We start from the raw sequence: 16609 nt of genomic DNA, 5'->3' as shown, positions 1-16609 counted from the left end.
TAGCCCAAAGTGAAGTTAATCAGGACAATCGAACAAACTTGCCAGAACCACACACTTTGAAAGTAACTACAAATGAAAGTGAAACCAGCAGCAAGGTGATTCCCTGCTCAGTGAAGAAAGTAAACCTATATTTTCTTGTCTGAGGTGATAAAGCTATTCTGTTTCACCTGCTAAATTTTGTTTTCTGTTTTAAGACATCTGCTGGGCCTGGTGTTTTTATTCTGTGTGAGAGACAGACACTTGTTTTCATTGGTTAAATTGTTTGAGTGATACTTAAATATACAGTGAATTTCTGGGCCTTCGTCTTTTTTTCTGAAAAGATTTCAAGCCTGCATAAACTAAAGCACTGCTGTTGACTCCCTGCTAGTTTTTTCCACTGACTCTCCCCTACATTGATATGATGTTTAAACCTGGTTATTTTAAGTTACCTACTCTTACTGTAAATTGAGCTTAATAAGCTACTTCCTTTGTACACTGCTGTTGCTATTTCAAATTATTTACCTTTACTTGTGCTTATATTGAAAAAGTGCATTTTGCCTCTCATTGTTCTACTGATTTACTTACTCTGAAGTCATTACCTCGCTAGCTGTTGGATAAAGTAGTGTATTTTTACACTCTTCCAAGCACCTGTTTTGATATCAAGAAGTCAGTGGATTTTCCATCAAGTACAATGGGAGGTAGCCTGGTCTGTTTAGGTTGGGGAAATATCCAAGATTTCTGCATTTAGTTTTATTGCCTGCAGGGCTTATTAATCAGCTTATCTTGTTTATAGTGCCTTTAGAAATTCAGTAGAAATGAGTGGTTCTTGGCTCATTAATACAAAGAGAAGACTTTTATTGAACAATCACACTTTTATAAGCTGTTTAAAGTACAATGCTGTATTTGTATTTTTATGTTTGTGGTAGCACTTCCTATCTTTTATGTTTTTTTGTGGTAGCATTTCACTCTGGACACTCCTTTACTCTGATTTTACATTAGGAGGACTGGGATTATTCATCTAGTGGCAGTAGGTGTTTGCCTAGTCTAGTTGCACCAGGAAGAACACAAAAGATATCCAAGTATCTTTTTGCACTTCTCTTATATACTGTGACTGTACTTTAGAAGTTGCAAAAAAATCTGTATTTTCTGCTGCTGCTGCTTTATGTAGTTATTTGCACTGTATCACAGTGGATCTGTTAGTTGTAGGGCTATTGTCATTTGTTTGCGTGGTCTTGTTACAAATGGGCTCCAAACCAGCTATTCTACATTAAGTTTTTTTTCTGCACCCTTGTGGCAGAAGTATGTTGATCTAACCTGTCTGAGTTGGGGATTGCTGGTAGAAGGCTTATGCTTTCCTGATTGGTAGTAATCTTAAAACTTGTTTCTCTTTGCTCATATTTAAGCCTTGCATTTGCGTGGTGCTGCTCTTTGCATAGCAGCAGTCAGCAGTGCCCTTGTAGAGATTCAAAAGCACAGAAGCTCAGTTTTTCCCTGAACAGCTTCAGCAAAGCCCTTCCAAGCTTTTCAGCTGCTGTAGGAGTAACTCAGTTGTGCACTGAGCAGCATTGCCTTATTAATCAATCTTAGCCTACACAAAGTATAGGTCCCTCTTGTAGTCTTGGTGTTACCAGCAATTAACCCATTCCCTTCCTAATAGAACATACAGTAACAGACTGCTATCTGGATAATAAAACATACAGTAAGAGTTTGCTATTATGAATGAGCAGTTTCCCATCATCTATTTCCCAGCCAAGTAGGCATGGACATCTTGAGGCAATGTAACAATTGTCTCATGTATACTGACAACCACTTACTCCTGAAACAAACAAATAAATGATTTATGTGAGATATGTATTTACACTATGAAATTCGAGGTAAGACTCTCACATAAGGACAAATCGAATGCTAAAGAGGTTGTCAGCACACACACACACACACACACACACACACACACACACACACGCACACACGCACACACACACACACGCACACACACACACACACACACACACATACACTTCCCACACTAAATAAAGACATGGCACATAAACCCACATATGCAGATGTACTCCCTAGTAACTTACCAAAAAGTCATAGGCCTCACAAATGGAAACTACTTGCACACATAACAATGCAAAAACAAACCACAACACATAATAGCAGACACACCCGTGTCTCAACAAATAAGCCCATAAGGCGTAACACCACAAAACCTAATGTAATAGTCATAGATAACTCCATTGTGAGACACATAGATATTCCCCTCACCAGGCTGGATAAGGAGCGGGTTATGGTTATCAGGTGCCAGGATCTGTCAAGTCACTCAAGCACTCACGTCACTCAACCAAAAGTACCAGTATAACACTGTTATAGTTCATGTGGGAGTGAATGACTTACCTCATTGGACTATATGAAGAGAGAAATGTCAGAGCTCTCAGATTATGTGTCACAGGCAGGTATAAGCCTAGCCTTAAGCAGCATTCTACATTCTCCAAGGATAATGTCTCAATACAAACAAAAATGATTGACTTTAACAATTGGCTTAGCTTCTGGTGCCCGTCCAAAGTGATCCAATATCTGTAATCTTGGGAAGACATGTTCGACAGGCCAAGCTGCTTTGCCAGAGATGGTCTGCACCTGTTTCCACTAGGCTTTCAGATACTTGCAAAGGCATTAGCCATTAGCTGTCCCTATTGTGCCTTTTTTAGGTAGTGTAAAAATATCCAACCTCCCAACATAATAGAATCCTCACTAGATAAACTCAAAATACTGCTGCTTAATGCTAAGAGTTTAAAAAATAAACTGCGTTCCCTGGAAGCACTCCTCACTTTGGAAGATGCTGATGTCTGTGCAGTCACTGAGACATGGTACAAAGGTGTGAAAATCATCCCTGCCATGCAGGACTACAATGCCTTCCATATGTTCAGACCACAAACTGAGCATAAAAGAACCAAAGGAGGAGGTATATCCATCTTCATTAAGGATAAGTACACTTTGAAACTGGTCAAACAGTATGACTCTCGAGCTATTTCATGTCCAATTAACTATAGGCAAAGATCCCTACCACATCATAGCTAGCTAGAGGTCCCCCACCATGAAACAGGACAAGTATGCTGTACACCTAGATACTGAAGTCACTTACCATACAGCCCAACACCTTACTCATGGGTGATTTTAATTATCCTACCATCAATTAGGAAACATACACAACCACAAACATGTTGGCTCAGAGGTTCTTAGACTTTGTCAATGCAAATGCTTTGGAAAGGCTATTCAGTACACCCACAACAGGCTCAGATATCTTGGACATAGTACTCACTAACATGGGAGAGCACTGCATCTCCCCCGTGTCCCTACGTGATGTCCTTCCTGGTAAGATCTGACCATAAATCAGTCTCAGTCAATATAATTATAAGACCAGATACCCCATCAAGCTCAAAAATGCTTTAGAACTTTTCTGAGACAAATTACCTCCTACTAAGTGATGATATAAGAAGTTTCAAAGCCCTGTCACACTCAGACAATGCAGACTCCTATGCAGAGATCTACATCAGTGCCCTGTATAACCACTTAAGCAGTTGCATAGAATCTGCTGTACCTGACCAGATTAAAACCAGGTCTTGCCAAAAAAACAAGCCACCGTGGTGGAACCCTTGCATAAACAGGCTATACAATAAGAGAAAGAAACTAATGTCCAAGAACAAGAGGGAACTGACTCAGCAGAGGAAGAAATCCATCTCTAGCTTAAAGAAAACAAATAAGAGATCTTGTCAAGTCCTCCAAAGCTAATTATGAAGCAAAAATAGCCTCCCTAGATAAGGATAATCACAAGATATTCTTTAAGTACATCCAAAACCTAAAAGGGAATACCCAGCTATGCACCGAACCGGTTCTGGATACCACCACCCATACTCAAGGGGAGTTAATAGCGAACCTGCTAGTTGACAGATTTAGAGAATACTTCACCCCACTGTCTCCTCTAGTTATCCACCAAAATATACATGCCACCATTCATCAGCCTATTATCTCAAAAGAGTAGGTCATCTCAGTGCTCTCCAAGGCCAAAAACATGGCATTAACAGGACCAGACAACATCCCAGGTTGCCTTTTAAACAACTTAAAACATGACCTATCAGGTCCACTTGGATCCTTGTTTAACCACAGCCTGAGAACTGGTTATATCCCGGTGGAATGGAGGGCAGCAACAGTAATCCTTCCGCACAAAGGGGGATCATCAACTGACCCTGGAAATTATAGGCCCAAAAGTTTGACTAGCCACATCTGCAAGGCCATGGAAAGAATCATTATGGATCTTGTAGAAGTTGAAGTAATGGAACAGCTGCAAAGAGAAGCATTCAGTGTAGAAAATCAAATGCAGAAAGCACCACAACAAGATAGAGCAATGGATACCCAAATTAAGGGGAAACCAGTGGATTGGAAGTAACTGGTCAGGTGCCATATCAAGATATTGTGGAGCCTTCCACAAGAAACCAGTATAAACATTAATTTGAAGCTAGACAGCAAGGAAAGAAACAGGAAACTGTGGAAACTCTGATGCAGTCAATGTTGAGGAGTGATAGGCCAGTGAGTTCCCATATGACAGAACAACAGAAGACACAGGATGAAATCGAAGAGAAGGTGCCACAGGAAGATGCTATAGAACTTTCTATAAAATACCCACAGGAAATGGAAAACAAGGGATGTACCCTCAGTATGGAAGAAAAGGAGTTAAGAGAAGAGTTGCTTGATTTAATAGACAAAGATAGATATATCAAGATCAATGAGAGAAATAGACTACAGAAGGTTAATAAAACCCCAAAAGTCAGAAGTTTGATAAAACAAATGAACACAGTAATTACCACTGTCCATAGAGACCCATGCGATATAACAGAAGTAAACAGAATATATTACTGTACTGCTAAATTAACAACTGATAAAGTTCTACCACAGGAACATAGGGTAGAGAGGGAAAAGAAAGGGCAACAGCGAATACCATCATAGAAATATCGAATAGAGAAAACTATAAAGCAGCTAAGACAAGAAGTATCATTGTTAGAAGATTATAGAAGAGGGAACAGATCAATGAAAATATTAAGAAAGATAGATGTGATAAAAGCAATGCGTGGTATTAGAACAGACTAGGATCTATTGTGCAGTATTGGAGATAACAAACTAAAAATTACAAAACAGGCGGAAGATATGAAGATAAATATAAGGGAAAAACACAAAATAAAGAAATTATTGATGACCCAAAAAAGTTTTATAGAGAACTGGGAAATAAGGTAAAAGGAATAGATAGACCGCCAAAAAAAGAGGAAGTAGCTACATTTTGGAGAAGTATCTATGAAGATCCTGTGGAACATAATAAAGATGCTAAATGAATAGAAGAAGTAAAAGAGAGAATAAGAAGTTTAAAGGTACAGGATATGAAATGGGATGAAATAAAAACTAGAGGGATTGAAATAAAGCTGAGAAAAGCCTCTAACTGGAAAACCCCAGGCCCAGATGCAGTACCTAACTTTTGGCTTAAAGTATTAACTTCTTTGCACGATGATTTAGCCATGAGTAAGAACTATTTATATATGCACCCTGAACACACACCGCACTGGTTAACAACAGAAAGAACAATGATCTTACTTAAGAGTGAACCTGCAAGCTACCCTAAAAATTATAGACTAATGACATGTATTCCGACAACATACAAACTATACACAGGAATTGACACTGACAGAGTTTATAGTCATTTAGAAGAAAACTCAATTATGACAATAGAACAAAAGGGCAATAAAAGAAAGTCATATGGAACAAAGGATCACTTGTTGTTAAACAAAGTTATAGTGGAGAATTGTAAGAAGGGGAAGAACCTAAGTATGGCATGGATTGACTACAAAAAAGCATTTGATAGCATCCCACATTCATGGATAAAAGAGTGCTTAAAAATGTATAAGATACACCCTACACTGATTGATTACATTACAGTAACCATGAAACAGTGGGCAGACCACTTTGCAATTAAGCCATGATAAAGGACAGATTATTATCCCAGGGATAAAATTCAAAGGGGGATATTCCAGGGCAACTCTCTGTCACCCTTATTATTCTGCCTTGCCATTAACCCATTAAGCTGCTTACTTAACAGCCTAGGCCATGGCTACAATTTGGCTTCTAGAAAACAACAAAGTCTAATGACTTCTCATATTCTCTTTGTTGATGATTTAGAATTGTATAGCTAATCAGATGAGGAACTGAAAGCACAGCTGCATGTTGTCAAAACTTTTTCAGATGATATCGGAATGTCATTTGGTCTTGATAAATGTGCAAAAGCAACCTTTAAAAAAGGAAAATTGCAGCACCAGGAAAACATCAGTTTGGGACAAGAATGTGATATAAAAGAACTTGAGCAAGAGGGGGTGTATAAATACATGGGAATTGATGAAGGATCAACAATAAAACATGAACAAATGCGAATAAGGCTTAGCAAGGAGTACTTTAGAAGACTTAAATTAATCCTGAAAACAACATTGACACCTAGGAACAAGATCCAAGCTATAAATCAATTTGCTCTTCCTGTCCTAACTTATAGTTTTGGAGTGACTAACTGGCCCCAAAAAGTGTTGGATAGACTGGATATCAAAACAAGAAGGATGCTTCATGCTCACCAAATGATTTATAAAAATCAGTGTATACCAAGATTATGTATCCCCCGTTCTGAAGGAAATTGATTACATGTATAGATCTGCAATCGTGGGACTTCACACATATCTATTGCCCTCACAAGATCCAAATGTGGTGAAAGTTTTGAAACATGAGGAGAATAAATCTAAGATGACATCTCTGCTTAATTTAGCAGAAGCATATGGATGTCAAGCAGGAATGGAAATCAAGCCAGAAGTGGATAAAAACCAGGCAGCAACTGAATGTCCTAAAAAAGAAAAGAAAGAATATAAGGTGAAGGATCAGATGAGAAGGCAAGAAATGTGGAAAAAACATAAACATAGTTGCAAGTATAAAAAATTTCTGGAAGAGCCTCATGTTGATCAAGAACGAACGCAGGAATGGTTAAGGAGAGGTGAATTTACATCAAGAAATGAAAGGTTAACATTGGCAGCCCAAGATAGTGGGCTGCATACACGCTGGTTTACAAAGTCCATTGAACATGTGGGAGAAACAGACATATGTAGGTTTTGTGGAACTGAGTTGGAAACAGTTACACACCTTTTTGCTGGTTGTGATGGTCTAATGGTAGAGGGACTGTATACTGAAAGGCATAATAATGTGGCAAGATTGTTACACTGGAGATTGTGCAAAAATTATGTTATCAAAGTGGCTGAAAACATTGGAAACATGAGCCACAGAGAATCATAGAAAATTATGAAGTTTACAGCACATGGGATCACCCAATACCAACAGTCCAAAAGATAGATGCTAGAAAACCGGACATAGTGATCCAAGAAAAGAAGCATTGATCATTGAAATTGCCAGACCTAGTGACTATAGTGTCTTGTGTACAGAGAGACACAAAATCATAAAATACCTTGATCTGCAGGCAGAAACGAGAGCCATGTGGAAGAAAGATACCCAGACAGTTCCAACAGCAGTAGGAGCAACTGGTCTTATAAAAAAGAATTTACAATCATATTTATTTATGTTACCAATTCATGTAACACCATATGAATTGCAGAAGGAGTCATTGCTGGGCACATTGCGGGTACTGCGAAGAGCACTTTTGGCTAACATCAAAGAGTGAAATAATACTAATTTCATGAACTTTAATTGTACTTTGACTTAGGAATGGGGTCCATTCCTGTCATGGTATTAGAAACCCAAAAGACTTGGAGAAATCAAAAAAGGGTGAGACCTTATTAACTAGGATATAGGTAATCTACAAACTCTAGCCCCAACCTAGTTCGGATTCGGTAAAGGTAGATAATGCCTGTTAAACATGGTTGACTTTTTTGAAAAAGTCATCAAGGCCCTGGATGAGGGAAAGACAGTGCATACTGCCTCTCTTGATCTAGCCAAGGCATTTCACATAATCACCCATGCAGGTATTATAACAAAACTCTTCCAATTGGGAAATAACCCCTACATTACCAGATGGGTAGCCAACTAGCTCACTGACATGACACATACTGTCAAAGTGGATGACTTCACCTCTAGCAAATGACCAGTCACCAGTGGTGTATCACAGGGTTCTGTACTGGGCTCCTTACTGTTTGGAATTTATTTCTCAGAAGTCCAGACAAACTTGGACAGCCTGTGGCTGAATTGGTTGTGGATAGCACCACCCATACTCAAGGGGGAGGTAATAGCTAACCTGCTAGTTGACAGATTTAGAGAAGACTTCACCCTCCCATCCCCTCCAGTCATTCCCCAAAGTATACCTGCCACCATTCATCAGCCTACTATCTCAAAAGAGCAGGTCATCTTGCAAATTAAGAACAATGATTGAGTCTCCTAATAATGTTAATATACTGCAGGCAGGGCTAAAGCAGACAAATGACTGGTGCCAAAGCTATGGATTAAGGCTAACTGCAAAAAAATGCATTATAATTCTCTTTGGGGAAAGCTGACATCCCTGCTAATTACATTATAGACAGCATCCCCCTAAGTGTAGACCCAGTGGTATGTGATCTGGGTAATCAGGTTGATAGCAATCTGAATTTTTACCACCACATATCCACAGTAGTAAGGAAATTCTTCTATGTAAAGGCATCGCACCTAGATCTAAGGATGTTATGATTCCATTTTATTTGGCCCTCATCAGACCAATAATTGAGTACAATGCTTCATTTTGCATGTACCTCACCACACACCTGCAACATGTGGAGAGACCACAGAGGTTTCTCTCCAAGAAATTACAGGGTACACAAAACAAGTCATACATGGAAAGACTGAAATCCCTGTCACTGTATTCTGTTTCCTACAGGTTAAGTGGTGACCTGTGCCTGGCTTATGGGGCAGTTTCTGACCTGGCCCTGATGGAAATACTGCATATACATAAATCAGACTGCAAGAGGGTCATTTGCTCCAGGGATCTTAACCTAGCCTCTGACATGAACAGATCATGCTGGAGAGATAGATGCATCTCCTAGAGACTGCCACTTCTCTGGAACAAGCTTCCAATTCATGTGAAACAGAGCCACTCCCTAGCCCTCTTCAAATGCAGCCTAGATCAATAGATGGGTCACTGCAAATTTACTCCTGAAGTAGTGCCCATGTCCCTCTTGGGCAGAGAACCCATAGACCCTTACCTCTGCAAACTTCACTCATCTAACCACTGACAATTGGGGCAATGTGGGAATAAATATGGCTTGGCTTGTAAGGGCTCTGGGGCTGTTTACCTAGTAACCTCCTATGAACTTATGAACCTATGAACATGACCTTTTACAATGACAAAGTGAAGACAAATGCAATAAATAATTTGAAAATACAGCAGCAGTACTCTTGTATGTCTTATAAAATCTGCAAAAAATTAATTTAAAGTACTTTTTTTGTGCTAGGATTGCACGTGTTTGTGAACTCTCTGAATATGAGTCAAAAACTGTGCAAACATGCCAAATTTACAGATGCAGAGAAAGCTGAGTAAACAAAAACAAACAACCCTCTGACTAATCAAGCAGTCTCACTTAAAGCTTTCCAGCTCAGACAGACCAGGCCACCTTCTATTCCCACTAGAAAGTAGCCTAGCAAGAAAAGCTTAGCCAGTGTCCCTGATCATCTTTCAATTTCTGAGTCAGTGGATGGTTTACAAGAACCAGTGTGAATCTTTGTGGTCTTCTCGATCTGCTGTTATACTTTGGCAACTCTCACAGTTGCTGCTTTCCAGGCTTCTCAATACCTGTTTCTATATCTGAAGGCCCCCTACCCAGACAGCACTGCACAAAGGGCCAATTTCTTTAACTTGATGATCCCTCAAAACTGCTGTCTACTAGCAAGCTCTAAGGCTATGAAGATGAGGCATTCACCACCTTCCAGTCACAGCGTGTTGCTTCTGCCTCAACTACTGAGTTCTTGAATAGGGTCCATTTAGGTTCCACACATATATACTCAGGAAATTAACTCAAACTGCACAGAAGCATTGACTAAGTACTCTCTGGATACATTCACCACATGTTTGAAGTTCTTGGGTCTGTTCAGCTGTTGTCTTACCTGTTTTATTCATCTTACCAGCATCTAATGATTACTTAACAGCTCAGAACCTCTTTGATCAGAGTTTCTAGAACATATATCTCCAGATTTGATGACATAATTACAAAGCTGCTCATCAATCTTTGGACAAAGATAATCTGGTAATAAGTGCACTTGTTTGCTTCCTTGCGCTTAGACATGGTGTTTATTATAAATAATTCCTTACTAAAACAGAAGTCCAATAAGAATTCCCTGCTCAGGCAAAGATCAAGCTACTCCTCTAAATCACAACCCTGCAGATTTCTGTGCCACAATAATGTAAGCACTCCAGTAATCATATACGTGGTCATGCAAGAAGGCTGAATACTGAAATGGCACTTAACTATATGCATCCAAAGACCAAAACATGTTTTTCTTTCTGAAACCTTCTTGACTAATAGTGCAAACAATAATTGCAAAGTACATAGATGAGTAACCTTGTACCCACACATGACCTCTCATGATGGCAGCACCAAAGTAAGACAGCTACCACTGCTGATTAAGAAGTCTAGTTGAAGAACAAAAACTGTGTGTTGCAGTTAGACCAAAAATAACCCTGTACGTACTTTTTCAATTTTCCCACACAAACTTTGGGTCTTTCTTTAACAATGCAATGACATTCCTGTCATGTCCTGCTCTTACCTGCCATTTGAATGGCACTGTACCTAACTGCCTCCTCAGCTTACAGGTGGTATGCTTACATAGTGACTCCACATAGCTTTTTTGGGCTTGAACCTAATTGGGAAAGATATATCACCTAGCCAGCAGGCAACCTCTGGCAAAGTAAGTCCTGTGTCCACAGTAGGGTGCTGTTATTTATGTTCTGGATGAGGGTCAGTGATTCTTTAATTGAACCATTACAATGGTCAGATCTGAATACTGGCTGTCTGGTTCCTCCTGTCAGTCCAATCTGCCAAATATGGCTGTACAAGGAGCAAAAAGCTTCAGAAAACATAGCTCCATCATGGCAAGATTACAATCACAGAAGGCAAACATTTCACTGCTCCAAGTTGTGCAATTCTTAATGAAGAAACAGGGTTTAGAATTAAGCTGAATGTCTTCTTATGCAATCATAATATTGGAGCTGATAATATGTCCAAAGACATGCAGTCAGCTCTCACTCACAGAGATGCTTGCTTTTCAATAACGTCCCATTCTCACCTACCCACAAGCCTTCCAGTGTCTTCTGAAGTGCAGGAGACACTATAGCTGGCCTTATGCAGACAGATTACACCATGGGGCTGTGGTCAGCTGACACCCTTCTCTGCGAGTGCTGCAGTATGAAAATCATTTAATCAACTGTTCTGTCAGTTCAGCACTGAGGAAAGCAAATGGGTGGTAGGTGATTAGCCACAGTCTGTTCTAGTATCAGCATAGTCATAAATACAGGTTGTTTGCAATCAGATAGATAGATATATAGATAGATAGCTAGATAGATAGATATATTGATAGATAGATAGATAGATAGATATATAGATAGATATATAGATAGATATATAGATATATAGATAGATAGATATATAGATAGATAGATAGATATATATAGATAAATATATAGATACATAGATAGATAGATATATAGATAGATAGATATATAGATAGATAGATACATACATATATATATATATATATATATATATATATATAGATAGATAGATAGAAGCTAATTATGTGTTATGCGGTGTGTACAATATTATTTTCTAGCTTGTGTAAATAGCAGGGTCAGTAAGTAGTAAGTCTTTTTTGCGTGTTCTATTTTAATACGTTGCAGCTGATCACAACAAGTCTATAAAAACTGTGATATGACAATTTTTCTGAACTGGACTTTGTACTGTAAGGTCACTGTAATTTGTGTATTATTTCCTTCTCCAAAGTTTAGCAATCTCAGAATTATGTTTAATTATAAGCAGGGTTAAGGTTTGCAATTCTCCACTAATGGATTTATAGCTGACTTGCCTTTCATAAGGAAGATATTTTTGTATTCAGCACTTTCAGAGTTGCATTTAATGAAATATTCATGACCACTCTGATTTGTGAAACTATCCTTCTATTAAGACTCAAACTTAATCCATACTTAATATGAAGGGAGCTTATGTTCAGATTCCCATTCAAATGTCAATGAATATAAGAAAATGACTCTAGAGCATTTGAAACTAAACTTAATACAAGCACCAGATGGTGCAATAAAAAAATTGTATATGTGCCTAAATTATGCAACAATTGTTCTTACAAATATGTTCTAATTATCCCACTTATCTCATCCTTCAAGCAGTTGTGCAACAACATCCATTGGCAGAATGAATGGAATTTTCCTAATATTATGTGAAAATGGATGTGGTTTGGAAAGAGTGGTACTTCAAGATCAATTGCTTGAACCTAGAGTTTATATAAGAAAAATGATTTCTGCTCTCCACCTTTCACAGCTAATTATAGGGGCTTTTGTCTTCAATAACCCATCTTTTCATATGCTATCTTAAAGTCTCATATGTTATTTTAAATTCATAAAACAACACGTAAAGGAAATCCCCTTTGGACCAACTGATGGGAAATCGCAAATTCACCTCTGGCTTGTTGACTGTGGCAGTTTGTAGATGCACTAAGGCACAGACATATGCCAAAGCCATTCTACCCCATGGGCATTGATAATTGGGAAAATCGGGGCATGAATGGCTAGGGTTAAAAAGGTTCTTGGGCTGTTAGCCTAGTAATATCCTATGATTCTATGATCCTTACAGTTTCAAATACATAGACTCACAGTTCCAGACTTGACAGAATTGGTGAATGCGATATTGTATGATTCATCTGAACATTGATTCTGCATCCTAGCAAGTTTTAGAAATGAATTAGTAAAGGAAGAAAATGCTATATTTATGTTTACTATGGGTCATTTCTTTAGACGATCAATGCAGTTTCCCCAGAATTAGAACCCTAACTTACCATATTGAGTGATGAAAGCAATACAGCTGTCAACAATTATGGGGATGTCATTCCTGCTCAACTGCTGATCTCGCAGGGAGTTTCCTTTTCCACCTGCTGCAGCCTGGATATCTGTGTGCCATGCTGGAAAATCCATTCGAGTTGTTCCTTGTACATGCAGAGTCCTGTAGTAAAATATTATATAAACAAGTAAGAATAAATCTGGCTCTACAAAAGCATGCCTTAGATATCACAAGTATTAGGCACTCAGGCATTCAAATTACATTTCAAGGTATAATACAACAGCACTGGAAAAATAATGCAATATGAAAAGAATACTTATTTGATTTTAATGTGCCACCTCTGTCTTCCTTCGAGGAAACATATATTTACCAATGCTTTTTAGTCAGTGGAAAAAGCGTTCAAGCATACTACAAGGAAGCAGCTTAAAGCATTAGAGTCCTTATCTTCTGTTATTCCCTTTATTATTAAGAATATCTCCGCTGCTAGAATTACTATTAGCATATCTTAGTTGTGGGTTTTCTTCCTTTTTCTGCCCACAGTTAGCAACAGCGGAATTAGTGTACTACCTGCATAAGCTAATAGTGATCCAGGGTGAATGGTTGAAACGATCATTTCACTGTTAGCACTGATCACGAAACAATACACAACTTACACTATAATGAAAGTCAGATTGCAACAAAGTTTAACATGGAATATTCGTTATTAATAGTGTTCACGCTCATGCCAGTGATACTATTTAGTGAAATCGAAAACCTTACCTTCCCTTTTCCACAAGCACGAGGGCATCCTTCTTATCTGAGCTCTCAGTATGTGGAACTAAATCTGTCGGCAAGAAAAGAACAATGATTGTAAGTCTCATTTCTAGTGAAAGTTAAAAATCAAAGTATGCAGTCTCTTGCTGTTCTGAATATAGTATCGTAGTAAAAACTGTATCTTTATCAACATAAAATGGAGTCAGACAAGCTTCTCATTCTGTTGTCAGGTTCTGTATAAAATCTACAAAACTTGATTCATCTCTGAATCTTAAAACCATGATAAAAAATTCTGAATCAGGTTTTGCTATAGATATAGATTATATTTCCAGTGTGAGCCAATGTAGCATAACAAGAATTAGTATTCTTTAATAATCTCCATTAAGTACTATTATCCCTTCCTATAACCGTGCTGTTTATTACATGCTCTGTCATTTTTACAGAAAACTATACTGTAATACATACTTTGTATATACGGTAATATAACTCTGCCAATGGGACTCGACCAATAAACTGTCAATAAACCATGTAAAACAATACAATACTTTCCTTCTTCCATACAGATTCTCTCAAATACCCAGAATTACAATAACATTTTCCCAAAACAATTTCAAACCCCACAGTAACAAAATATAAATATTGGGTCTCATTCTTTATTGTTCTTTTACCCTCTCTATCCGTACATATAATACAATGCACAATGTTGTCTCAGCTGAAGCTTTGTGATAAAATTTCACACCTCCTTACACCTGTCACTAGTCTGGCCAAAGCTAAAAATGTTATCCTACCCAAACTGGAATATGGTCTTCCCCTACTGACCTTTCATTCTTCCTACAATACAAAATGACTTCTGACCACTGTAAACAAAATGTGCAGATTTGCACATATGGAAGGAACTGAAACTCCTTACTGCATTTTTCTACAGAAGGTATGCTGGTTCCCAATAACTGAGAGCTCCACCTACTTACTCAGTTTACTAATATATAAAATTTTAAAAGAAGCTTGCTGTCCTCCATTAAAAAAATACTCATATCTGCTAACTATTCCCTTACAGGTTCTTTTTATCTTCAAAGACCTCCCTTCAAATCAAATGGTCTTTTCCAGGCTCGGTCCTGCCATATGGAGCAATCTTCCTTCTGACCTGAGAGGCAAAGAAATTCTTACTGGTTTCAAAACAACTCTTACTGAGCAGTTCCATAGTGGCACAGCATGTAAATGCTTTATAGATAATGTCTGGCAAGTTTGCTACCTGCTCCCTGTGTTAGGCTTAAAAAGGCTCTTGTGGACGTTAGCCTAGTACACTCCTATGAACGTGTATTCCATACACTTATTATCATGTGTATCTGTCCTGTACAGCAGGCAGGTGACCATTACATATACTGTATGTTCTTAATTCCATCCAGTTTTATGCCTAAACTTATCTTGCAGATATAACTATATGCATAATAACTATACTGTTTGTGCAATACCTCCACTGTATATATGTATATATAAAATTTAATTACTTATCTGTGTACGCAAACTATATGATTGTACAACTGTATGTTCAATGTACAATGACACTATCCCACCTGGTTATAATATCTTAAGACAAGACAGAACAGCTAAAAAGGGAGGTGGAATAGCTATCCTATTTAAATCAGGACTACAGATTACTACCTATGACTACAAACCACCCCAAGACTCTAATGCTGAAATTCTTATTACCAAGCTGCAACTTAACAGATTCAAATCCATCTATATAATCTGTATCTATCTTCCTCCTGGTAACAACATTACCACTATAGAAAATACCCTATGTTGGTTATCTCAAAATTTACCCCAAGAAACCATCATTCTAGGAGATCTAAATATCGACTGGAAGAGCTGTAACACTACCCACCCTACCACCCATATTAACATATTTGGTTTTAAGCAAACCATAACCTCCCCCACTAGGATTAACAAGCCTAATAAGAAGGAAAGTACCCTAGATTGGATACTTATCAATAACTATGCCCAAACCTATGAAAATGGAGTCCATCCTGATGATATTAGCGATCACTCACTTACCTATATCATCAGGCTTAAAACCAATCTACTCACTCCTACAATTTTCAAGAATATAAGAACCAAAAAAACCTTTAACCCTGATCTCTTCCAAAGTGAACTTAGAGCATGCAACTGGTCCCCTTGTAACACCTTCCACTGGACGAAGCTGTTAATCACTTTAATTTTAAATTCCTAACCATACTAGACCACCACACACCAATCTGCTCTATCAGAATTAGAACTAAATCTGCCCCATGGCTCTTAAAAGAAACCAAGCAAAAAATTAATCTCAGAAACAAGTATTGGGCTAAATACCGCTCAACCAAAAATCCTATAGACCAACTAAACTTTAGACAACTAAGAAATAAAACTAAACAAGCTATACTATCTGACAAAAAAACCTACTACCTACAACTCCAGCAAGATCACTATAATAAACCTCAAAAGTTCTGGGCAAGTATTAGCCAATTACTACACCCAGGTCAGTCCATCACACCAAACCCACAAGGCAATGACCATGATAACCCCATACAAACTGCCAATGCCTTTAATTCCATTTTCACTGAAACCATTCAAACTCTTGCTAGTCAGTTATCAACTCAGAACTTAACTTTATCCAAATCTAACACTATCCCACCCCCTCCATTCCTCTTCCAACCAGTTCCAACTACATATATTCTAACCCTTCTTCAAAAACAAAAACCATGCACTCCTTCATCAGACCAACTACCTGCTGA

General features: G+C 38.1%; 1 protein-coding gene across 1 annotated transcript in view; it reads right to left on the bottom strand.

The window, feature by feature from the left end:
• The window catches only part of ARAP3 (ArfGAP with RhoGAP domain, ankyrin repeat and PH domain 3), a 1205760-nt gene that overhangs the window by 352809 nt on the left and 836342 nt on the right, over positions 1-16609 (bottom strand). Inside the window, exons 19-20 of the mRNA XM_044069919.1 lie at positions 13848-13911; positions 13087-13250 (exon numbers count right to left, since the gene is read on the bottom strand). Of these exons, the coding sequence (XP_043925854.1) occupies positions 13087-13250; positions 13848-13911 (228 nt within the window). The remainder of the gene's footprint in view (positions 1-13086; positions 13251-13847; positions 13912-16609) is intronic.

This window comes from Protopterus annectens, chromosome 4.part0 (genome assembly GCF_019279795.1).
Source record: "Protopterus annectens isolate FY-2018-M chromosome 4.part0, PAN1.0, whole genome shotgun sequence".
Classification (NCBI taxonomy): domain Eukaryota; kingdom Metazoa; phylum Chordata; order Ceratodontiformes; family Protopteridae; genus Protopterus; species Protopterus annectens.
This window is presented reverse-complemented; position numbering and strand designations above follow the sequence as displayed.